Source organism: Falco peregrinus, chromosome 1, assembly GCF_023634155.1.
Source record: "Falco peregrinus isolate bFalPer1 chromosome 1, bFalPer1.pri, whole genome shotgun sequence".
Taxonomy (NCBI): domain Eukaryota; kingdom Metazoa; phylum Chordata; class Aves; order Falconiformes; family Falconidae; genus Falco; species Falco peregrinus.
Window position 1 is genome coordinate 102,050,235 of NC_073721.1, and position 26,148 is coordinate 102,076,382.

At 42.0% G+C, this 26,148-nt stretch overlaps 1 protein-coding gene across 4 annotated transcripts in view; it reads left to right on the forward strand.

The window, feature by feature from the left end:
- The window catches only part of AKT1 (AKT serine/threonine kinase 1), a 74,781-nt gene that overhangs the window by 15,207 nt on the left and 33,426 nt on the right, over positions 1-26,148 (forward strand). For all 4 annotated transcript variants that reach the window (XM_055803517.1, XM_055803508.1, XM_055803503.1 and 1 more), the window contains one exon: positions 24,189-24,317. In XM_055803517.1, the coding sequence (XP_055659492.1) occupies positions 24,189-24,317 (129 nt within the window). The remainder of the gene's footprint in view (positions 1-24,188; positions 24,318-26,148) is intronic.

Here is a 26,148-nt window from a genome sequence, read left to right on the forward strand (position 1 = left end):
ACAAGCCCCTGCGATGTAGTGAAAAGCCACAGTAAGGTCTCCCTGGAGCCTTCTCTTCTCTAGGCTGAGCAGCCCCAGTTCTCTCAGCCTTTCTTTGTAGGAGAGGTCTTCAGGACAAGGATTATTATGCTAATATGAAAGTCTGACTCATGAGGTTGACAATGGTGTTACTGGAATGGACTTCAGCTGCTGATGGAGGTCAGGGCTGCTTAGAAGAATTGCTGCTAATTGTCAAATGTGAAGTGAAGCCCTTATGTTTGTGGTGGCTTTATGAATCAGTTCCCACCTGTAGAAGTCACAAGATTTTGAGAGCTTTGCCCCTTTTTCTTTCTGAAGTGGAGGAGCTTGCTAATCTTCATAATGTAGAAAAAAAAAGTGGAAAACATAACTGGAGTGCCGCCTTCACAGTTTAGACAAAGGAGAAGAAAAAAGGCTGTTTATTTATTAGTGAAAAATCTCAAAAAGTAGAGGATTTAAAATAAATAATTTATAATGTGTGTTTTTATTTTTCTGAGCTCTTAGTCTTAGTAGTATACCCTACTATTTCTGCGGTTATGTCAGAGCATCTGGGCATCAAGAAATGCATCCTGATTACACTTCAGTAAGCAAGTAATATGAAATGATAACTTTTGTTTTTTTCTGCAGGAGGCTCAGTGGGTCTGATGGCTAATAGAAACATACAAATGAAACTGACTGATAAAAAAGCAGTTAAAATATAAACTGCAATTAAACTAAATCTCAAGATGTAAGAGAAAAGTATTTAAAATTTTTGCCATGTGTTTTGATGTGACCCTTTGTACATGCCATATTATGCCTGCCAATGTAATGCCACCTTGTTGAGAATGTTGTAGTTACACTGGTGTGGAAAATACTTGCACTAGGTACGGTTTATGCCCTCAACTATAAGGGTACACGCTATTCTGTATATTCTTCCCATTATGCCATAGTTGGAGCTTCACAGTTGCAGTGTCAGTAACAAGTTACACCCTTGAACAAACCTGAGAGGCAGTTCAAAATCCATTGTCAGGCCTCTTCATAGCTGCAAAGTGGAAAATGCTACCTGTTATTTGCTAGTTGCTTTTCAGGGGCTTCCAGGCATGGATTGTCTGGACTGGTGGTTTTTTGTGTGTTTTATACATCCCTGCATCTGCCTGTGGTCTGTAAACCTTTTATAAATAGCAGTCAGTTAACTAAATGAAAGTGTAATGCATATTTTGGGGGGGGGGTGGTTTTTGTTTTTTTGTTTAATTTTTAACTTTCAGTCATGTAGTCTCTTTCCCCTTCTATTCTTGTTAAGTAGAAATGAAATTTCTGGGAACACCAAGAGAAGAGAAGGCATTTGTTTCATAATTCAGTAGTTGACTTAAATGTGTCATTCCATAGGTTTAGCTATATTATATGTTTCTTATTCCACTGCAAGTTTATATGTGGAGCAAACTAGAATTCAGTTGTGATAGTCTATGGTGACAGTGCTGGTTCTGGGGCTTGGAAGTAGTTTTATAGGTGGAAATTGATTTGTGGACATAGGATATGAATCTTTTGCCACTGTAAATTCAGTAATCAAGTCATTCTGTGGTAAAGTGTTCTTTGTGCTGCTCTGGCAGTGCCTTGAAGACCATGCTTTAGATTGGGAGGTTAAATGCCACTAATCATCATGACTTTTACTTTTGAAGAAGAAATCTTGCCTTTTTACATGGTTGCTAATAGAAAAAAAGGCTTCACTGCTTTAATACTACCTTTGGTGGTGTGTTTCAGGCAGTGAAGGAGTAGGATAGCGCTTGACTTTTTCAACTTGAAATTTTGTGTCAGACATTGTAGTTCTAGGTCATCTTTTCTGGTACAGATACATTTTCACTATTGTATGAGTATTTGAAGGTGTACAGCTGATACATCTGGAGTGGAAGTCAAAGTTATTACAAGAAAGTTGTTACTTGCATGATAGGAAAAGTATTTCTTTTAAATAAGAATTAGGGAAAACCAACTTTTTCATATATGGAAAATCACTGCGAATTTGCCAGCAACAGCCTTCAGCTGACCTGCAGAGATACTGCCTATTGAACAGTGTTGTGACAGCTTGTTTCTGTGGTTTTCGCTGAAGTTTAGCCTGTAAAGTCCAAGATATCGTGATCAGAGAGATGGGGAGATAGTTAAATTACATCATCATGGAAGAATACCAGCATACTTAGCTTTAAAGCCATTCAAGACTACATTGGCACCCCTTTGTTATACAGTGTAGCTGAAAACGAACTGCAGCAATAATGAACCAATCCATCTAAATCACAGCAGCTGAACAACTGACTGTTCTATCTCAAAATGCAAATGCCTTGTGCAGAATGGATTTAATTGTAAATGTTTGCTTAGTAGGGAATATGAGCCTTTTAGTTTGTGACAATAATCATGAATACAAAGACCCACAGAATTTTAGGGTTTACATAGCTTGTCCCTGTTCTCATAACAATATTTCAAAGTCAGTTTTTTAAAATGTACCATTTGGCTTTTTTCTAGCTAGTGAATAGAACTCTAAATGCCCAATCTCTAAGCGGTGTTTCGAAAACTGAAAGATAAATTTAGCTCTATGTATTTAGATCAGACAGGATTTTCTGTTGTATTTCTTTCAAATCTCTGTTAGGGCTTTTATATAGCTTCAGATAATAAGAGGGAAAAGTGCTGACTTTCAGAGCCTGGATTTGTTCTTGCAGTGCAGAAATGTTGAGTATAACTTAGAGTATTAGCATTTTCTTTGAGGCTGTAGTATGGTGCCTCCAACAGTTAAAAGGTTACTGTTAGAAATTTATTTTCTAGTCAGACAGACAAACGATTCCCCTCCATATCAAAATCTTTGGGTTTTGCTAAATTCTTCAAACCTGGCTGCTGAATGCAACTCATGAGGATGAATTTCTGTCAGTGATTTGAATGAATTAAAATGAAATAGTATTGCCATTTTGGGGGGGAAAGGAAAAAGCTTACCAAGCTTCACAATAAAAAGAGAGACAGCAGAAATACCTGCTTCCAGGCTGCTCCTAGGTATCTTTTTGTATTAGGAAAGACAGATAAAACTTTGAAAACACACACACATGCAAGTGTGCATGTTTATGCCTCTGTTGGCATTTTGTGTGTTCTTTAATAGCCTTCACATGTGGATTAGTCCTTCTGAAAAAAAGAGGGGGAAAAAAAAAAAGACAACCGGAGCCCCCTGAAGAATAGGCCTTTGTGACACTGGAGAAGTTTACTGTGCCAAAGTTATGGTAAGAATTTGTAAATTTTGGCTGCTGGAGTACTTCCTTCCCCTGCTATAATGCTGGAAACTTGTAAGTGTGGAATAGAGGGTGTTTTTTGGTTTGTATGCGTGTTTTGTTGTGTTGTGTTTTTAAATAACAATGCAAACATTCATTTTACAAACTAAACTGCCCGTTCACATGATGCTGCTGGCTGTATATAAACACCCTGTTGATCTTGTTCTGCAGAAGTCTTTGCTGGGCTTCCTGAGTCATACAGAAATGCTCCGCTGCTCTTCTCAGGGCTGTGCTGTGGGCTTAGGCTGTATCTGCTCAGATTTATTTTGCCAAATTAATGTCCCTGAAAGAAATATCTTTACTTGGAACAGGGCCCTCAAAGCTGGGATATTTTTCTAAGTCTCTTTTTTCTCTGTGTGTTTAAAATATTTCACTCTGCTGTCTTGGGAATGGTTTTTGTTTGGCCTGTATTCCTGAAATAAAGCTGAACCTGTTGGGGAGGTGTTTAGTATGTCTGGTTTTGTGGGTAGGAAGACTAACTTGGGCTGAGAGGATGCTGGTAGCCATGCTGCCAGGTGAGCCTTCCCGGCAGCCCGGGATGCGGTGACAAACTGTACAACACAGTTGACTTCACAGGGGTGTTCTGGAGTGACCGAGGGCAGAATTCGAGTCCAAGGCTAGACTGTCATGGTGACAAAATATTTAGAAAACATTTTCTTGCTTGAAACAAAAGCTTGGATTGTGCAACACAAAGTACTGTCCCAGTGTAATAAACGATGTTGTGTGTTTTTCAAGGGTTCTGTGTGTTCCCTGACCGTCAGCTCTTGCCAGATTCAGCATGTTCAGGTAAAATGAGGGATTTTTTCCTCTGGACTGTTGCCTTTACAAGCTGGGTTAATTCTCTCCCTTTGCACAGTGGGGTTGCAAAGATGTAGCAACCAAATATGGCCTTGCATTTTGAACATAGCAGCCAGCCCTGTTAAAGAACAGATATGATGGAGCAGTGTCTTCCCTTCAGCCATGGTAGCTCAGCTGCATTAAGAGCAACTGCTTAAAACTTACACCTTGTCATTGACACAGACTGATCGGATCACACGTGAGCTCTAGAACTAGACCTGCTGATTGCTTTTATTGGGTTAGAACGTGCTTTTCTTGCCTGCGTTAGGAACCTTTTGTATTGTAGGTGTTTCATCCTTCCATAGTAACTGCTATAATTTTTTTTTTTTTTTTTTTTAATGCCTGAGGTTTTGAGATGTCCCAGCCTTACTGGTAGCCACCCTCTGACCTGAAAGGAAGCCAGAGGTCTAAAGTGGCTGTAGTAGATTGTTCATTGGGAATAATATGAAATTATTTTGATTTGAGCAAACCTGTGACAATTGAGTGAAGACTACTAGCCAGCCACTACAGCTCCATTCAGCCTAACTGCACCATTTGGAGTTAGTGCATTTTTTCCCAGACTAGTCTGTGTTTCCTGGGTAATATCAGTTGTAATTTCTGAGAAAAGCATGATTTTACATGTATGCCACCACCTCTGCTTAGAGCAGCAGGTGGCCAGATTTCTTTCTGAAACAGTGACTTGTCTCAGCTCTACAGCAGCTATAAACCAGATTGTCCGCAGAGTCTATATTTTTTGATCCTCAAAGAAGTTGGTGTTTTCAAAGTGGCTGTATTTGCTGGAGTATACTGTTACTCACAAAAATGGAAAACAAAAGCAAAACGTGGAGGGCTGGGGCGGGGGACGGGGGGGTGGGGGGAGGCGGAATATACTTCTTGAAGGTTTGCATCATCTTGTATCTTTGTATGCTTGGCATGTAACAATGTCCCATTCAGAGTGCTGGCCTGAGCAAGGCAGAGCTCGTTCTTTTTGCCTGCTGCTTTGTTGCTATCTGCTAGTTCCTCTGTTGCACTGAGCTGCAAAACCAGCTGCTTTTGCTTTTCATACCTATTTTTACCATCTCTAATTTGCTATTAAGTTGTTAACTTCTGCCTTCAGTTAGCCTAGCATGTCTCTATACTGCGACTACAATGCAGGGGCAAGCAAGCACTTCTGTGCTTTCTCTTGTGCTATACTTTCACACTTGGGAAATGGTCCCTGTAAACAGCTGCAGTACTGCTTTATTATCCCCTTTAAAAGCTCTTGCTCCTTGTGTTGCTTATAAAAGGCTTTGACGAACTTGCAGTGCATGTGTACTGAGACTGCTGTTCACTGTGATGCCCAGTATTGGTCCCCCCTTTTTTTTGTGTATGTGTCTGTCTGGCCTTCTGTTGTCCCTGTCCTGTAACAGTAAACCCTGCAGAGCAGGGGCTGTCTCGGTGTTTTATTTGTACAGCAGGTGGCTTGGCTCCAGATGTGTGTCTGAAGTTGCAGTGTACTGCAGTAATACAAATCATCATGTTATAGAAAGATGTATCTAAAAGGGGGGGGGGGGGGGGGGGAGAGATTTACTGTGATAAGTTTTATCTGGTTTTAAGGGTGCTTTTTTGGTGGTGGTTTTTTTTTGTGGTTGTCTTTTGGGTTTTTTGTGTTAACCCTCTTCACAGGTTACTGGCAGGGATGTGCAAAACTTCGAATATATGAAGTTTTCTTCCCATTTTAAGGAATTCTCCTCCCTATGGCCAGAGGAAAGCTGTCTTCTCAGTAGCTGCTCCAGGCTGCTAGGAGTGGGCTACTTCATAACACCTCTTGTTGGGGTCTTGAAGAGGTTTGTTTACTCCCATGACTAGACTGGCTGTGCTTATGGCAAAACCTCATGTTTCTGGAGACTTTTCTCTTTTCAGGCACTGTTTTAGAAGGGGAATGACACGCACCAGGATATGTGGTTGTAGATACACGTTCACACTTCAGAGGCCCTGCATACCTTTCTGACCATGTACAGTCCTGTGCTATTTCTCTCATCATTCATGTGGTGAAATAAAACATGGAGGAACACAGAATTCATTTCTCGTTTTTATGCCCAGTACACACACAGAATGTTTATTGATACTCATCTTTCTGCTGACTCTTATAATCCTCAAACCAGTTACTGGAGGCAAGGAGATTAAAATGAGGGCACGTGGCCAAGCAGACTTGAGGTTTTGTTCCTTGAATTTGATTTGAAAGTTGCAGTCTGATAAAGTTGCATTCATTCTGTTTTTTGCCTTTGTATTTTTATAATTCTCCTGAATTTCCTACACGTACTACTAGTGTTAGGATTTCTTTTGTAGCATTTTGAATGGCCCTGCTTTGAGTGGACAGTTGGACCAGCTCACCTCTGACAGCTCCTTTCAACATCAAGTATTCTGTGATTCTGTGCTGCTTTGATATTGGGAATCTCATGCAAAGCCCAGCCTGATTTTGAAGGAGAAAACCAACCCTATTTGTGGAAGTGTTTGGTTTTAGTTTTGATATTCCTTGTGATGGCCGTCAAACAGAAAATAAATAGCAATTCTTCTGTTGTCAACAGGCGTTTTCATTTTTCAGTGTTGGCTGATCTGTTCAAATACAGAAGTTGAGGTTTTTCAAGGAAAAGGTTCAAAACATGGAATAATAAACAAACCTCGCTAATTTACTACTTGTTAGTGTTCTGGGTCTGTGCTTTGGAACTAAAAGTTGCTTTTTGCTTTAATTACTAGAATGTCTGGTTTACTAAGATTGCTATGTAGCTGTGAAGCTGCTGGGAGTTTTGCTTTCTTTTGTTTGTTTGTTTGGCTCTTGTTGCTGTGAGGCTTGCTTTCAGAAAATAGAAATGTTTCTAACCTCATTCCAGCCTTTCTCCTTCACTCTTTTGTAGTCCTGGTGTAAAAGAAGGGGGAGAAATAGGGGTAGCAGGGTGGGTCATAGGGCTACCTCCATTTTTCTGGTCCTCTCCAGGCAAGGCTTCAGTTACTTTATATCACTGATGGAAGTTGAATTAGGTGCCATTAAGGTCACCTTTGGCAACAGCTGGTTGGCTGCAGCTCCTTGACAGTCTGACCATGGCAGAGGATGAGTGTGTTACAGGTGGCTGAAGATTACAGCAACAGCCTGTTATAAAAGTAGAGGCCTGGGCCGCAAGGTCCACCTTGTCAGCAGCGATTGACAGGATAGTCTACTGATAGCAGAGGCAACCTGGAAGCTGAGCATGGCTGATCTGGTGTCCTCGGCTGGCACCAACTCATAAATTTCTTCCTTTGTCCCAATCAGTAGAGTGACCGCATCTTTCATCAAGGCCTTTTTTGTAATGGTTAGAGTAGCAGTCTGTCATCTTTTGGCTGTTATGATGAGCAGACACCTTTTGGAGTCAGACCCAATAAACCAGGTAGTCCTTAGGGTGATGGATCTCTGCTGTTTCTTCCAGGGTAATAGTTACCTCAAACAGTTGGCATTAAATGCTGCTTTAGGAATACCCTTCCTTAAGTTATAGAAGCTTATTTCACAACTGGTGCTCTGGATGGCTGCAAGTGGCGTCCCAAAGGACAGAGTAAATTTTGGACCTGGTGTGCCATTTCACTCAGAAAAGAGAGCCTTTGAGGGCAGGGTTGAAATCTTGCTCAGCCAGAAATGGAAAACCTTGAGCAGTCTCCAACCTCTGGAATTTGTTTTATCTGAGACAAGATTGTTGTGTGAAGTGTGGAACCAAGGTGTCCATATGAAACTACGTCAGATTTGTGTTTAGATCTGTGTCTGAAATGAGATAGCTGTAGTTCCAAAGAGATTTTTTTTTTATTTCTTGTTGTTTTATAACCTAAAATCTCCAGGACAAGTAGGTTCTTGAAGGATGCATGTCTAATACCAGCTTCCTATTAAAACTTTCACCAATTATTTTAAAATTGTGCTCATGACTTGCCATGGATTATTTTTTTTCCCTACTCTGAAAACTTGATACGTCTTCCTTCCTTTTCCCACAATGCCAGGATAGTGCTGACTGTTTTGGAAATCGTTTTCATTGTTCAGATTTGGACTTCTGAAGGCAAGCAATGCCTGCATTGCCTATTCCATTTTTGCTGTGCTGTTAGTAAAAGCTGTAGTAGGCATTCCCCATTCCTTGTTGCCCAGGGGAGGTAGGCAGGTTGGTCAAAATTAAGGCAGAGCACCTAGAGTCTGCAGAGGTGGCTGGTGTATTATACTGTCCTGGAACTGAGAATCGAAGCCAGCCTGCCACCCACCCCCCCCACCCCCCCCCGGCCCTGCTCTGCCACAAACTTCCTCCTATATGATCATCTCGGATAAGGTTATTTTTATCTCTCTGTGCCCCAGTTCCCTATCTGTAAAGTGGTGATAACAGCACTTCCCTACCTCACAGGGATGTTGTGAGGACAAATGCAGCTCAGGTTGTGGGGCTTTTGGATACTGTGGTAACTGGGAGCACAGATGGAAGAAGGGAAATGTTCTGCATAAAAGCTTTCTCTTTTTTTTTTTTTTTTTTAAGCTCGGTGGTAGGTTAGAGCACTGGTGTGAGTGTGGCTTCCACTGAAGTCGTGGCTTGACTGGTGTTAAGCCTTTTCTCCGAATGTTTCTTAGCTCACTACGGCATGCATACCAGCAAACCACTCCTTGCTAAATGCTGTTGTTAGCATCCTTGGCTGCAGGCTCTGAGAGCCTAAGAGCCTGGGTGAGACTTGCTACTCCTTCGTTTGCCAGTGTGGGCTGCTCACAGTGAGTGAATGGAGTATGTGCTTCTGGCAACAGCCACCCAGTGCATGTCATAGGCTTGCTCAGACCCTGGAAGGAGTTAAAAATATGTATGAATGGATCTTCACTTGCGAAATTCAAACTACTGTAGCAGTTACTCTGAGCAAGCCCTGGACTGCAGCCTGACCAGAAGAAAGCAATTGTCCTGATATAATGGGTTAAATTTCATAGAAACCACATCCTTTGTGTTGCCACTGACAACATAACATTCCTTAAAGTTTTATTTTCAAGCTGTGCATGCAAACATACTTTCTTCCGAATAATTTCTGTCCAAAGACACCAGAGAAGAGTGCAAACCTTTCTGTTTTACTGTGGACTTTGTTGTGCTTGTTTATATATAGTACAAGCAGGTAAGAGACAGGAAACCTATCTGCTTAACATTTACATTGTCACATGTCCAAAGGGAAGGCTGTGGTGAGCTGCGTGTTAGTTCAATCAAATCTCGCTCATGCAAATTGAAGTGTGTTATTGGGGAGTTTTTTGGGCCAGGAGGTAGGAGTGTACTTTGTTCATTGCTTGCTCCTTGAAATGTGTGGCTCATGTCATCTTCCTTGTTCACCTGCTTTGATAAATTCTATATTTAGTTGTCTCTGCCCGTCCACTTGAACAGGACAAAAATAACTTCAGTGTAATCCATCTTCTCTGTCCTTTCCTCTCCACCCCTTCCCTCCCCTTTCCTGCTGCTGGGTTTAGGGCATTCAGTTGTTTGGGAAGTGGTGGATGTTTTGTTTGTTTTGCTTTGTTTCCTTACAAGTAGGGTTGGGGGGCAGGAGAAAACATTTACACCCTGCAATAAAATTGTTGTGAAGAGTATGCAAACTGTCAGAAACACTTCCTCCTCTCTTATAACATTTGCTGAGGGGTCAGAGTGTGTGCAGAGTCCGTGGAGGGAGGTGGAGCAGGGAGGTTGGGAAATGACTTGCATGTGGCATACATCTGGCTGACAAAAAGCCAACCGTGCCAGGGGATAAATGGACAAACAAATAGCATTTCTGTTCTGAACTCGGAGGTTGAACCTAAAGTTTGCGCAGGAGCAACTCTTCAGATAAGTTTCTGATGGACCTTGACTCCTGTTGTGCAAACATGTAGTAGCTAGAACAGAGGAGACTGTCCCCTAAATCCCTGCTCAGGAGAGATCAGTGCATAGGCCATGCTTTGCACGGCTTCTCCTGTGTCCCACGATGGGCATATAGATACATATATGTAGTCATGAAGTCTGACACAAATCACCACTGGCTAAATCCCCCCGAAGTATTTAACTGCCTAACCCCTTGACTTTGGCATTAATTAAGCACAAAGTTACTTAAGCACTTCTGTTAATCTGTGAATGTTGACTGGTTTTATCTGTGAGCTGGATAGAGAATGTCCATTGAACTTACCAAAATGTTTGCTGCCTATGTTATCTGAAATATTATTGTCTTCCATTATTAAACTAATCAGGATTTGAGGGAAACTGTATTGTTTTGGTGAAACTGCATTGAGATTCAGCCTGCCAAGTTCTGTATCTTAGACTGAGTGTTGCGTATGTTGTGCCCGACAGAGACATTGTCTGGAGATATAGGAGGGGAGTGTTTGCTCCTACAAAAAATACCATTTTTTGTAACTTAAGCAGTTTTTAGGTTGTGTTAAGGTGGTGATGAGGAGCAGAAAGACTGAGGGGAAAACCCCATAGGATGCCCGACAGAATTAATTCAAGTTGTTTCTTCATGAAATTTTTCATTCAGTATCTGCTTTCAAAAGAAAATGAGATTTTTTTTTTTGTTATTTTTTTGCTTATTGTTGCTTTTGTAGAATTACTGCAGGACAGGAGGAAGAAACAACTGGTTTTGAAAACTGGTCACAGTGTTAAAGATTAAAATTCTTTCTTCCTCCTCTTTTGCTTGTGTGCTGATGGAAACCTGAGCCCCATGGCAGTGCTGCCCCATTTTGACTTGCAGCACCCCAGGTGACGCAGGTGTGAGGGACAGCTACTTGGAGGGCACCAGATCACATAGGGGCTTCTGCGACATGTGGATGTGTGTTGGGCAGTACGGTGAAACTGCTAACCAGACCGGGCTTTCACTTAGGAGCCTAAATCCCTGTTTGAACCCACAGGCTATGAATTTGTAACAGGACTGGCTCCTGGAGCCTGCCTTGCCACCTCACCTCTGTGGGGTGGCATGTGATTGCCTTGGCCCCTGTGCTCGGTCCTGCTTTTAAAGCAAAGGGCGCTTTAGGTTTTAGGAATGTTAATTCCTTACTTTGCAAGCACAAATATATGTGCTGAGTGTTTGAAAAGGAGAGGGCCCTGTCTTACACTTCAAGGCATAGTGTAATCCTGTTAGGAGTCTGGGTTGCTGGGATGGTACTGGGCAGGCCAGGCTGCCTTGCAGGCATCTGCTTCTCTGCCTATTGAGTCAAGTCAATATCCTCAAAACTGTAGTTTTCACTGTAATGATGGATTACGCTTGTCATAGTTTACAGATTTTTGTCTTGTGTGTTTAATAAAAGAAAACAGATTCTAATGCTTATTATTTCTGAAGTCCAATACGTCTGAACTAAAGCTCAGTGTATGCAAGACAAACTATGCTTTAATTTTACAATTGTCTGATGGGACTTTGCGATTTATTTGTTGTTACTTCCTTAATGATGTTGCAGTCAGAGGCACTGTTTTGCTAAATGTTGTGTAAAAAGTAAATTGTAGCACAGCAGATGTTGGTATTTGGATGGATGTCGGTGCAATGGGGGGACAGCAACAGTCATCTCTGTCAGCTGTCTTCAGGCTCGGCAGGCCTGCTGCGTGGTTACTTTGGTGTGTAAAAACAGCTCGTTTTGCAACTGGGAAGTTTGGCATTACATTTGGCACCGAGCCATGTAACTGGGTTAACACAAGTGTTTATCCAGCAATTTTCTGAAAATTGGTAACTTAGAGAAAATGTTTATTAAACTTCAGTACAAAGGAAAGGGGAAATATGGCTGGACCTCTGATTTTTAAAAGGTACTGATGTTTGTAATGCTAAAACCCATTTTTATTAATTCCGTTTATTTCCCCCACCCCTGTCTGTCTTTTTGATGTTTCATCACCAACCTTTATGCAGCTTACTGTTTACAGTTTCCTTTTTAAAGATTAAAACAGGGAAGCATGCCTGATGAAATGCAGAGTATATAGAGTACCATAATCACCTTTCTCTCCATCCTGTATTCTGTCATGAATTAGGTGCAAAGAATTGAGGACTGCAAATGAAGCTATTTAATTACCACCAGCCCCTGTTTGGAAGAAATTCCAACTGCAGTATGGAAAGGGAGCTCTGACCTGCAGGGCAGTTGATTTTTATATGATAGACTACTGTAAATTTTACCTTTGACCTAAGTACAGGAATCCCTGCAGGCCATCAAGAATTTTTCATAGAACTTTTGTCAATATCAGACATATTTGTTCATAGCAATAGCAATTCAGACTGCATTTTTAGTAAGGAGGGGCAGGAGAGAGCAGTAGTTTTGCAAAGCAGTAGCAGTTTCAATCAGATTTTATACCTGAAATTGGGAACCTGTTGATTTAAAGTTCATTGGGAGAATTTATCATAATGGAGACATTTAGTTTGGATTAATTTTTCTAATCCATTTAAATCTTGTTCTGCCCCCGATTCAATAACTTAAATGTTTTCATTGTGTAAAGACTCCCATTTCTTTTGGAAAAGGGAAGATGATTAAACTAAGAAATTTGGATTCTTTGGTGAGTGGAAGAAGAGTATGAAGAAAAACATGTTCTCAAACCAGTGACAGTGACCCAGTAGTGGACTTGTGCATCAGCTAATTTTGTCATTGGACTGCAGTTTTATCACTAAACATAGTATCATGATGGTAATTTTCATGTGGGTCCTTTGTTCTTTTTTTTTTTTTTCCCCCTCTTCTTTTTTTAACGGAGAGGGTGTTACCTGTACCTTCTCTAATTTCTGTATTGAAGCGTGGCTTCGTTTAGAAGAACATAATTTACCAGAAGATCTGCCCACTACAAAGATTCGTTTAGTGTGCTGTGGATAAACAAAAATTGCAGATTAGCCACTGCAAGTGTGCAGTGAATGCTTTTTGGAAACATTTTTGTTTCTTCGCTTGATACTGAAACTGTAATTCTAATGTTAAAATGGTTTTCTCACAGTATGGAGGGGGAAATAAATGCATGAAAGCATTAATTTGGGAATAATCTAAAGTTTATGGCTTTCTCAGACCAGAGGGTGGGCTGAGTGTTCATGGCCAGTCTGACTTTCGAAAGATTTCACTGTGAGTGTTGGCTCTGCCTGTGAGGGAGTGGGGTCAGTGTGCAGTGCTCATGGCCAGCCTCTGCGTTAGCTCTGTTCAGCCTCTGCGTTAGCTCTGTTCAGTGGACATGCATAGGTGTGTGTGTATTTCTAAAGGATGTAGCTTTGCTGTTTAAACTTGCTTGGATTTGGTGATGTTTCCAGAACAAGATCCTGAATGGGGAGCAGTACTCTCTCCCTGGGCTGGATGCAGCCTGCCCTTCCAGCTCCCCCTGTTGCTGCTGGGATGGGACCAGGACCAGGACTGGTGATGGCCACATGCAGAGCTTGTGTGGCCTGGGGTGAGGGTTAGGCTGCCACCTATCCCTGCCCTGCTGGTGCTCTCAGCAGCCCAGTGCCTTCCCCCCTGCCCAGCAGAGGCCCACTAGGAACACCCCCGCTTGTCCCTTTGTCAGCATCCTCCTCTCTGATGCAGCAGACTCCAGCTATAATTTTGGTACCGCATCTTGGCTCATGTCTCTCGTGCTCTTCAAACCTCCACAAGGTGCCTCTGTGCTCCCCCGCTCTCCTTCTCCCCTCCTGCCTTGCTGCAGCAGCAGTGGGGTCTTCAGGGTGGCCTTGGTTGGCTTGACCCCCGGGGCAGCAGAGGAGCCCCTAGCAGCTGCTGCCTGAGCTGATAGCATCAGATCAGGGACCAGTGGAAGAAAGTGCTGCAACCAGTGTGTGCTAAGCATTGAACGACAAAGCAGGGGTTGCGTGCAGTGTTTTCTGTACATGTGCATGTACCTTCCTTTGCAAAAGTCCCTGAGGCATGAACGTTGTCTCAGATGACCTTCTTCAGGAACATTACCCTGGGTGACCTGTAGGATTTTTCTCTCTCTTTTTGCCCTTTTTTTTTTTTTTAAATTAAAAAAAAAAATCTTAGAAACTAGACAAAGCAAAAAAAACCCTCCTATGAGTTCAAAGCTTTATTTATGGCTTTCTGATGTCCTTATGCTCAAAGTATGGGAATCTAAGTCTCCTGGACAGCTGCTGTGGTTGTTGGAAGTTCTCCTACAAACCTGAAGAGTAGCTGCAACCCAGCTAGGCAAGGGATGTGTTTTGATGTTTGTTTTACTTCTCCTCTTTGGGGACATGGTAGTAAGAGTCAGAAGATGAACTACACAGAGCAGACTGCTCAGTTACAGGTTGGAGCTCTTAGGATTCACTTGGTAGAGGCAGTCTTCATGGTGTGCTGTGCTTGGAAGATCAGTTGCAGAGGAAAAGTGGGACTGATGCAGCAGTCCCTGACCTCTGAAAATCCAGTGGAGCAGGTGCCAGGTTTGATGCCCGTGGAAACTGGTGTGAGTTTAGGGCTGACTGGGGTTAGAGGGTAATGTTTGTTTTCCCCCTGGGAATAGGAGCGGTTTTAAAAGAGGAGTTTGGAATTTTTGCAATGTCTTCCTCAAACAACAGCGTATGGCATTGCGGGCTGGAAAGTGTAATTGAAGCTCCTATCTTCCTGTGCCTGTCTGCTTTTTGCTTCTGTGTGGCATATACCTTTCATTTTTGATACTTTATCTAAAGTGAAGAGTGGCTTTAATGTAGCAAGATGTTGTTGCAACATGAAAATTAATTCATGGTAACAATGTCAGGGAGGTGGGTCTTTTTTTCATTCTTCTTATGTAAGAAACGGATTTTTGTGTCACTGGAATGCATCTCATCTGGGGCTTAAGCTGTTAGGGAGAGGTGTGATGAGCTTACTATAATAGATTACTTTGGGGTTCAAAAAATAATAGTCACAGTTGTATGTATGTGGTTTTAGTAGTACATATGTATATTTCAATATTACAGGGCTAAATAGTGGTACTAGACAATCCAGCAGGAATTTTGCTGTTTGAATATATTGAGACTCGGTATTTTTTGTGATGTATTGTGAAAATAAATTTTAATAGTGTTTAAAGTGATGGAAGTGTGTCTAGCTGAGCCTGTGTCCCTTCTGAGGCAGCAGCATGGATTGTGCTCAGCTTTATAGTGACGACACACCTCAGTCCAGAGCACAAAAATCCTTGGCAAAGTTTCTTATGTCAGTGTTACTCAGCTGAGCTTAGCACCAGAGCTGCAGTGACAGTTTGCTCTCATGTTACCCAGCGGTGAAGTTGATTTAATAAATAGTCAGTATGCAATTAAGTTACTTTGCAAAATTCCTCTGGACTGAACTGTTATCTGGAGGAGACTTTCATTGCTGAGTTTGGGGTAGTGACTCAGTAAAAGTTATCTGTGGAATACTAAATTTGGAGGTGTAACCAGGAGGTTGCCATGATAACAAATACTAGAACTTGCTTTCTGGGAAGTGCTTGTAATTTTTCCATTGATGGCCATTAAATGGCTCAAGATAAATGAAACTTTTTCTTAGAACTAACATGGTCTCCATGTGCTCCTCCAGGGTTTTACAGACTTGCTAGTGATGAAATGAAGAAGGGAAATGCAAATTAGCCCCAGCCATACAAACAGTACACTGCTTTTTTTTTATATTGCTTCTTATTTTTGCCATTGAAATATTTACTTAACTTGGCTTCTATGCATCTTTCTATAAAATATTTACCCAGTAACTCTTTGTATAAACATGTTTAAAATTTTGCATTGATTTTTTTTTTTCTTGGCACTTTCAAAGATTTCCTGATGCACAGCATGATCACACAATTGCTGGTAGAGCTTTTATTGTAAGTGGGCTAAAACAGCTCTGTGTATTTATGTTGAAAATTGGGACTCAAACCCAGAAGCTAAAGGATAACAATACAATGTGTTAATTTCTTACCCTCCGTGAATTGCTTATTTATAAAAGTCCATGTTCTGCAGCTTAGTTTTTACAAATAGAGCTTTTTTTCCCATTTCAAACTTCCTCTGAAGTTTGTCCATATCATCTGTTTTAAAAAAGCTGCTGTTTCCGTAAATCTCCCCTAATGTCCCTTAGCCTTTTTTCACCGTTTCTTTGCAATTCCCAGAGGTTTTGATTTGCTTTGTGAATGACACAATGATCTAGTAATAGGAGCCTAGAAGAGCAAGCCAGGGACATGGGAGTCCTCCCCACGGATGTTTTCTGCGCGGCTGCATCCTCTTTTTCCCTCCCCTGCTCTTGCTTTCCTGTATGCGCTTACCCCTCCAAGTTACCAGCTTACCTCTCAGCTTCACCAGCTTTGGGATTTTAATGGGGAGACTCTGCTGAGTATTTTTCAGGTTTAATGTTTGCAAAGCAAATAAATCCATCGTAAAAATCAGTCTTGCCTGAGTCTTTGGCTCTCCTAATTTTTTTTTTTAATGTGACAGAGTAGGGGAAGGGACCTAAAATAAGTTTTTAATCAATTAATGATGCTTTTCCTGAACATCATCTATGTGCATGCAGCCCTAGGAATACAAGCTAAAACTGTGCTTTTGGACTTATTTTGTTTAATCTCTGGAACAGCTTTGGTTTGTCTGCATTTCTTTGCTTTGTCCCCTTTTACACTATCTGTCTGGCTCTAGACAGGATTTACTGAAGAACAAAACTGAGTATGTCATATACAAATACAGCACGTGTTCAGATAAGCACAGGAGTCACAGCTAAGGATGCTTATGCTAAGAGGTAGAATAATTAAATCAGCTTTTAGATGATGTCTAGAAAAGCCCTTCCTTGTTCAAATACATCAGGGTGTGGTGTGTTTGGTGTTTTTCTTTTTTTTTCTTTGCATTTTTAGTAGAGATCATAAAATCTTTGGAGGATTAAGTCACACCCTTTATATAAATACATGCAGTGTATTTAAGAGCCTGACTTGCAGAAATACTGATTGTATTAACTTCATATTGAGCTCGAGGAATAGTTGTAGGTACCTCCCTCCTCTAAGGGAAGGTATTTAAAAAGTTGAGGAGGCTTATTAGCTTAAGTGCCTTGTTAGCTGCTTGTGCTATTTTCCATCATAGTGTCAAGGTAAAAATTACTTGGGGAGAAATAATTGTTCCAAGCATGCTTAATTCAGTTCAGTGAATGTGACACCTCCTCTGTCATTTTTATTTATTTATGAAAATGACAGCGAGTTGGGCACCTGTCAAAAGCAGAGGGATACGTGACAGCACTTTCTGTTATGGGAACGTTTTACTTTGTTAAAATGCTGTAGCTGCTGGTGAGCATATTACTGAAAAGATTTCTCTCATTGTGTTGGACAAACTCATGGTAGTTTTAAGTCCTTTTGCTCCCACCATGAGGTAGTGGAGATGCAATTCACTCTGGTTTTGGTGTAGCTTAAGAAATCGCTGTATACTTTCCTGTAATTTATGTAGCTATCATTAAAACTGCTGTTTTTAATGAAACTTCATTTACATCTTCTCCCACTGGAGACAGCTGTAGGTTAAGACTGGCCTGACTAAGCTGTGCCAAAGGTAGGAGTAAGGAGTTTTTTACATGCTGATTAATTCTCTTTTGCTCCTTTGGGAATATCTGGTATTGCTTAAATTGATTGCTGTAAGCAATATGGCAACATTTTTGACCTTCTAAACTGAAATTCAGCAAAAAAAAAATAAAGAAAAAGATAAGCCTTGGTGTTTCAGTTTTACGTAACCCTACAGTGATAAAAAATACAGAGGTGTCATCTTCTGTGGTGGTGGTGTTGGCTGGTGAACTCAAACCCTTGGACAGAGATGGAATCGGGGAACGTGGTAGTTGTCCACTCCCTGCATGGAGAAAGTATTGGGTGAGAATCTGTTTTTCTTTCTCCCCAATCTGACTTCTGATCTCTCCCATGGCCTGGCTTTGTGAATCAGAGCACCAATTCCTGGCCTTTGGTAGGTGTTGCCCATCCGCGCTGTTGTGTAGCTAAAGGCAGAGGTAGCCTCCCATATGTGTACTTTCCGCGGAGCTCTGTGGGAGGTGCGAAGCCAAGGCTGTTTGTGGCTCTCTGAAGTTCAGGTACAGATGTGGGGTGCCAGGTGACCCGGTGGGGCTGCCTTTGTCGCTCGAAGGCCAGACCGCTCAGCTGTCCCCTCTCGCCCCACCTCCAGGTCCCCTCTTCCTTCCCTCGCTCCGCATATTCCCCCAAGATATGATAATGAGGCAGGTGCCCTGTATTGCAGCTTTCTGTGAGCGTGAGAAACGGCAGTGGGTTTAGAAAAGCTGGAGCCCAGAGGAGGAGGAGGAGGCATTTCTTCTGAACCTGTTGGCAGCCCCGTCAGTCTCGGCGTTGGGCACACCGCGCGGCCCTCCAGCTGCCCAAGGGAGAATAAAGCGGGGAGCAGATTTGCCGTGCCCCGAATTAGCCCGCCGTGACCGTGGGACCCCGTGAGGGCCGCAAGAGGCGCGGGCGGTGGGCTGCAGGCTGACCTCCCCGGCGGCGGGCCGGCCGCCTCATTGAGATGCAGGGCACAGGCAGTGCCTCCGCAGCTGTCCGCTGGAGGCGGCCGAGGAGGCATCCAGAGAGGGGCCAAAAAGAAAATCATCAAAGAACCAGCCCCCTTCGCTGCGCCTCTGAATAGGCAGACAAACCAGAGGTCCTTCTCTCTCCACGAGTGTGTTGGGAAAGACATTAGCATAACCTCCTTTTTTTCCTCTTTTTTCCTCCCCCTTTTCTTTCTTTTCCTTTTTCCTTTCTTCAAGCTACCAAAAACCTGGCACCGTGTTTAAATATCTTGTTTTGACAGTTTGTTGAGGAAAGAGAAGAGTGTCCCACCAGCCTGATGGGTGTCTCTGCAGCTATTTTTTTTTTTTTTTTTTTTAAAATACATATTTGAAAGAAAAGATTTCATTTGGGTCACCCTAGACTTAATTGTTTGGTGTCAAGTTGTTAAGATCCAGAATTAGCTTGCCGCATTTGGAAAGGACTTGCTTCCGAGTGCTTTAGAAATGCAAAGGCAAGTTTTCAAGTCCGGCTTTCTTTTTTCCAAATCTGTTTTGATTTCAGCTGTTTTTGAAGCAAGCGGACACTTACCCTATTTACTCAAGCAGCAGAAACTAACTATAAATCCCCGTCCCACTCTTCAGCACACGTGAGATGGCAGCTTCTGAAAGCTTCTCGTCTTTAAGGAAGCTGGCATCTGTTTCACCGAAACCTTATTAGGCCGACAGGATGCGGACCCTTTCTTGTGACCATTGAAGGCTCAGGAAGGAGTCAGTCCGCCTTGGACTGGTGGCACGTTAGCACTGCGACTGGCACACCTTCCGTGTTTCCCTCGGACGGTTCAGGGCTGCACGATCGAGGAACATCTTCGGAGTGTGTGGGACCATAGAGAAGGCTTGCCTAACTGAAAAGCTCCAATATTTTGAGTGTTAACCTTAATTGTAATTAATGGTGCTGCTTCTGATGCTCAGAGCAGAAAGTTTAATGCATTATTTATCCATAGATTTGTGGTAGCTACTTGAGTGCATTTCATATCACTGAGACCTTGTTTTCAGGTTGTTCTGGTTACTTTGGAGCATAAGAAAGTTAATAGCTGGTCCAGTGCTTTTGTACATATCAGGGGTATCATTGGATACTGACTTGGTTAACCTAATGATATTTTTTTTTCCAAACAATTGGTATTTATGAGTTGATTTAAAAAAAAAACAAAACGACCAACAACAAAACAGAGGCTTCTTAAATATAGTCTGTTCTGAATTAAAGGGTGTGGTGTTGGCTTTGAATGAGCTTGATGCAGCAACAAGCATGCAGCAGTTGGTAAATAAAGATGGATTTTCTTTTGTTCTGCTGGTGCTTGCTGCTCATTATTCTCCACTTACCCCGTGAGCTTCCCAGGGAGTGGCAGCTGTTTCTGATGTTAGACACTCTATCAGTGGTAGACAGCTCCAGATTCGGTGAGATACTGTTGTGGGGAGGAGAGGAAAATAACCTAACCCTGCATTATTGTAAATCCTCAGTAGAATTAACTTTTCATGAACCAAAAGAGTTTTGTGTTTAACTTTTCCTGAAATATTCAGGCGTAAGTGTGCTTCGCAGTACGTGTTGCTGTAGAAAAGCTTTTCTGGAATGAGATGGATTTACATTCTAAGTGTGTGTTAAGTATTTTAATGTGCAGTGTGTGGGGGCAGACACAAAGCAATAAAGGGAAATCGGTCTATAACAATCTTAGTGGATATTTCCAGATATATACAGTTTGGGAATCTTTGCAATTTGGAAATTGCTTGGAGTAAACAGAATGGTACATAAAGATTTTAAATAATAAAGCTAGCAGGCTACAGAGGAGTCTATTTGGTTCCAGGATTTTATATGTAGGATTTATAACCCATGCTTTTGCTTTCCTGTCTCTGCAGTGTTAGCATTCTGTTACTGAAAACAAAGAAGGCTCTGCCAGGGCATTACACAAGCAATGAATCACAGAGGAAAAAATGTTTTGCTTTGTAAATTGTTCACTTTTCCATGGTGGTTAGTTTTTTTTTTTTTGTTTTGTTGGTTTTTTTAGTGTTGTCTGATAGAATTTGCCACACATGCTTGCATTTACTGAACGCGGTACAATCCTTCTAGTGTGACTACATAACTACTAATATTAGTGACTTCAAGTAACTTCTTGCTTATGATTCTTAAAAACAAAACCGCAACAGGAACAAAAAACACGGGGCAGAAATTGAAACAGCTCAGTTCACTCTTCAGGCATGACAGCTTACTGAGTGTATCAGAGGAAGGAAAAGGTGTTAATGTTTTTCAGTCAGCTTTGTCCCAGCGGTTCCACATAATTATTTTTTGTCTGTATTGACAAACTCCTTGTCTACCTAAAATACTCAGATTTGCTGTTGTGACAAATGTAGCCCTTCTCACTTTAGCTGATCAGAAAAAAACCTAGTTTCTTAAAATGTACAAATTGCGTATTCTTCTTGATGACTGCATTGGTGATTCTGTGTTTTGGAACTTGTGTAGAGGAACAATAGTTTGCTCAGGCTTGAATGTAAAATTATATTTACAGATTGTCTAGTTGGGAAGTCATACACCAGGCAGCATCTTGCCACTTTGCTGCAAGGTACTGAAGTATAACCTCAGTGTGTTATATAATAAATTTTATACCACAGATGCTGCAGTGTGCCTCACACTGTCCTTGGCAAGAGCAATAATTAATAACATGTATGCTTGCAATAGTACAGTATTCATTAAGCTCCAGACATGTGGAAAAAGTTTGAAATCATGTTACTTATTTGCAAATTAAAAAGGTGGATCAGGAACCAGAACCAGCTAAAGCAATGAATAAAGGAAGGTCCAAGTGGAATGGTCCTTGCCAAATGCCTGGCGGTAATGAAATCCTTGATTTTTCACATAGAGTGAAGAAAGAGTGAGTGTGGAGGAGGATGCTATATATGTACGGAATACACAATTTTAAAGACTGTGATTAATCCTGTTAGATGATGTGTTTCTAGCAGAGAAACAGATCGGTGGAATAAAGCTGTAAGAAAGTATGAGAGCCAAACATAAGCATCTAATCTAAGAGGAAGAGTCTCTTGTGACAGGACAGTGTAATTTTGTGTAAAATTATTCATACTTCACTGAAAATAACCAGATAATAATTTCAGAATCTGCAAAAAGTAAATGTCTCCTCTGCAAATACCGATGGGGAAGACATGTAGCATAGATAAGGGAGCAAGGGAAATGGAAACTCTCTGTCTTGCCCCTCCTCAGATATTTTTCATCCCATCCAATTTGGATTTAGTCCTAAATGCAGGTATGATAAGGGACATGTGATGGTTCCTAGGTCTCCTGGCAGTGCTTTATGCAAAAGAAGGAAATACCAACGAGTCACGTATGTAACAGTGCGTTCTAAATTTGTGATAGTCTGGGCAGCCACCTCCCTGACCTGCTTACCTGGCCAACCTCTCATCAAGAGCTAGGCTGAGCATGCCATGTGTCGTCTTGTCCCTGTAGTCACATCTGTGGTGTTATAGTAATGAGATTGGAGTAATCTCACTGATCTGGGCTGAGTTGGACTGATAATTTAAATGTGAAAGGCTTCACAATCTCCTACTGATCCCAGAAAGTTTTCAGCTTTTAATTAAGGTCAGAATTAAAAAGATGATGATAAGAAAACCTTCTACATTTACTGCCTGGATTATAAATGTTAAGACATGACAGCTATAGGCTACTTCTGAAATTCCTAAAGTGATGGTGACATTTTTGTAAACCCCTTATAGATGAGCATAACACAGCTGTGACAGACTTCTCTAAAAGAAAGGCTGAGAAGGTCTGTGCTCACTCCTTTTCTTCTTGTCTTTCTTGCCTCACACCCTGTTTCATCAGTGCTAAAGGATGTTTTCTGCAGACATGACTGCTGGCAAGCTAGCTCTGCGCAACTCTCTCCACTGGTTCAGTAACTTGGTTTTTTGCTTTAGATTAGAAAATTAAAAGCCTAATGAGTGCTGAACAGCTGAAAGCAGCAGCTAGGGGTGTGTGCACCCATGGCTGTGTGGCACGGGCATTGGGGTTGCTTGTGCTTCTGTGTGTGGGAGAGAAAAGTGTGAGTCTGAATGAGTGTGAGTTCTTCTGAAATGACACAGCTGGTACCCGAAGGAGGTTGAAACTGCACTGCAGAAGGAGAGGAGGTCTGCGGGGAGAGGAAAGAGGCAAAGCAGCTGCAGGGGAGTTACTGGGGCAGGGTGCACATTGCTGGGAGAGAAAAAACCAGCGGAGGAGAGCTGAGCAGCAGGAAGAGAGGGTGTGAGCAGAGCCTGGGAGAACAGGAGAGCAGCAGAAGATTGCCAGAGCCAATAAATCTGGGGAGCCTTTTTTTTTTCTCACTGCTCCTCAGCGGTTGTATGAAGAGCTCGCCAGCAGATAAAACCGTGGGCACTGGGTACCAGCCGCTGCAGGGGCAGCATCACCCCGTGCGCAGGCGTGCTCCTGCTGTGGCAGACCAGAAAGAAGCTTGGCTCCTAGTCTGCTCCCTTGTCCTCTCCCTGATGTTGAACAAACAAGCAAGAAACCATACTGGAGGGAGCAAGGCATAGCTCTGCCCAGCTGCGGGTGCTTTGTAGTGACCGCTTGTTTTTTGGTGGGTGGTTGTTTTGTATTTTTTTTAATCAGTTGGAGGGGTAAGCAGAGTTGGAAAAGTGTGACTGGTTTGAATAGCACCTTGAGTAAGGCTATTGTGATTCAGCCGAATAGAAACATTACTGCAGGATCTTATAGGACTTGGGGGGCCCAGTGTAACACCACATAAAGCTGTTTGAGGTTCTGGGGAGACTGCCTGAGAAGGTGACAACATGAACAATGAGCCAAGGGGGAAGCTGAGGCACATTAATAAAGTCACCCAGAACAGCCCCAGGTGGAACCCTGGTCTTCCTTCCCTGAAGCCCAGCTGAGGAAATCCAGTGATCAACTCTTTCCTTTTTATTCTGCTGCTGGACATTTTGGATGTGGCCGTAACACACATAACTATCACCTGTGCAGATTACTCAGATGAGCAGTAGCATGGTGTAAGCAAGGGATGCTTTCTCTGACAAAGAAAGGTGGAATATCTTTTGGAATGGATGTTTGTTTTCTTCTTTGTGGTGGCTATGCATCATCCAGTGTTTTCCCATTCATATTGTGATATATCATCTCGTGTTTCATGCTTGAGATGTTGTGAGAGGGGTGAATGATGTTATGTAACATAAGCAGAGAATTATCTTCTAATGTTCTAAAAGTGACTGTTGGTTTGATAAAGCAGTTGACTAATTAGTAAATTACCCATTGTTGTTTGAAATACTTGCGCTGCAAAATGTAAACGAAAAAAATTTCTCCACTTGTCAGTATGAAAAATGACAATAGCAAAAATAATACATAGGACATCTGCTCTGATTTTTTTTTTTAAATTTAAAATGCATTTAAGGCAGATGTTGCAGAATTTGAATGGAAATCGGAGTAGATGGAAGAACAAAACGTAGCTGTTTACCTTTTATGAAGTCCCATTTTTATGGTTAACATCGCTAGCAATATCTGACTCAGTGCCTGTATTTTTCCACTGTTTGTATTAGAATGAACAGAATGTTCTTAAAACTGCTGCTATGTCAGGATGACATATAGTTTCAATATTAAAAATAAAATTATTGGTGAGTCAGTGTTTCGGGGTGTTTTCTGATGTTCTCTCCCTTTGCCCATCCTTTCTTTCCAGGAGAGTACATAAAAACATGGAGGCCGCGGTATTTTCTTTTAAAGAACGATGGCACATTCATTGGCTACAAGGAACGACCGCAGGACGTTGACCAGCGAGAATCACCTTTAAATAACTTCTCAGTAGCTCGTAAGTGTTTTTACCTCTTCCCTCATCCAGTTTGGGGGTTGATGTCATCTTGCAGTCAGAAGACCACTAAGCTGCGTCAGTAAAATTCGAATCTGCCCAGAGCGATGTACCTAAACACTAAATGTGTTTGAGATGATAAAACCCTGCTGTGTTTCTCAGGAGTGACTGTGATGTGCAGGTTTGATGCTGTGCTTTTCCCCCTCCCCAGTCCCCCTCCAGTTTTCTACTAATTTACTCTTTCTGGTTATAGAATAAAATGGGTTTATTTGATAACATTTTGTATGTCTGCTATTCAGCAAGCTGCTTGAAAGTGAAAAGTAAGCCAGGTGCATGTCTCGGTACTTGGCAGGTAGGCACAGCCAAAGCATTTCAGCCTCTGTTCTGCTGCCAGATCTGGAGTCAAGTGGCGTTGACATAGGTCAAAGTTACTTGATTGTTAGCATAAGAGAATGCAGAGTGAGCGCTTGTTTTAATGAAACACGTTCAGTTTTTCTTAATTTTGAACACAAAACCATATTTCTTCTGTTAGAGCCAGCAAAAGGGTTTGGAAATAATAACACCTCCTAACCTCTGCACTCTGTCCTATGCAAACATTTCCGACTTTGCTCAGGTGCTGCAGCAGAGGATGTGATAGAAGACGCTGAAGATAATTTCCTTTTCTTGCTCATGTTTTTAACCTTTCACTGTATACTTCCAGCTTTTATTTTCTCCTGTTCTTAATCTTTCCTGTCTCATGATCTGCCTGTATCTCGTTCCACCACTTAAAAATAGATCATTGTGGCACCTGTTATTAACACAGATCTGTTCTGCCTTCCTGGTGACTAGTAGAAGTGAAGCTCTGCAGAGAGAAGGGGTAGGGGCTTTCCCTCTTCAGTACAGGGTAGCTTGAAATATATGGGGTTCATCTTTGTAGTTGACCTTCAAGCAGACAGATTTGTTTTGGAACACCCTGGCCCTAGAAGAGGGCTGGGCAGTACTAGGAGTTAATGCAGATGTTAATTTTTTTTCTGCTGGTAGCAACATATACCTGTTCTGACTGATGCTGGGAATAAATAATGGACATGCTGTTGCCTGGTGCCTCCGTGCAGGATGCCAAGAGTGCTTTTGGGTTTTTGCCTTGTTTTTGAGAGAGGATTGTTGTAGTGTTTTCATTTTGGTAATGACACTATACTTTCCTCTTTAGACTGGTATCTCCTTATGGATCAAGAAGGTAAAGAAAAGCAGCGGAAAGCCATTAATTCATAAATTAATTCAGTATTTGGTCTGTAGCCAGAGGCTTTTAACAAATGCACTTTTTGCAGGACACTTCCATCCTGTTGCTGCTAACTGCATTACTTACCATAATTATTTACTGCAGCTCCGTGCTAAGGAGTAAAAAAAAGATGTATCCGTTGCCTTCTGTTAGTCGCAAGTTCCTTTCAAAATGGGTTAACTTAAATTGGTTTTCACAACAGGAATATGGTGCTTTTTTTGGCAGATTAAGCCCATCGGTCTTGGCATTTATAGATAAACAAGTTTGTTACCATGGTATTGGAGCATTGTCAAAAAAGATGTGACACATGCTTACAGAGTAAGGTGTAGCCCCTGTGAAGGGGGATTGCGGGGATGGTGGTGGGTGGAACGATGTTCTAGTGTTGGCTCTTACCTGGTGAACCAGTGGCAGGTTGGGGAAGGACTCAATGATTAGAGTGGGGGCCTCCTTGCTAGCAGTCATTATTGTGGCTTTGGGCTCACAGAAGCAGCTGTTGCCCCACCAGGATTTAATTTCTCATGTAGGCACTGGCATGCGGTGCTGCCAGAACCTGATGTGTGGTTCCCTTCTGGGTGCCCT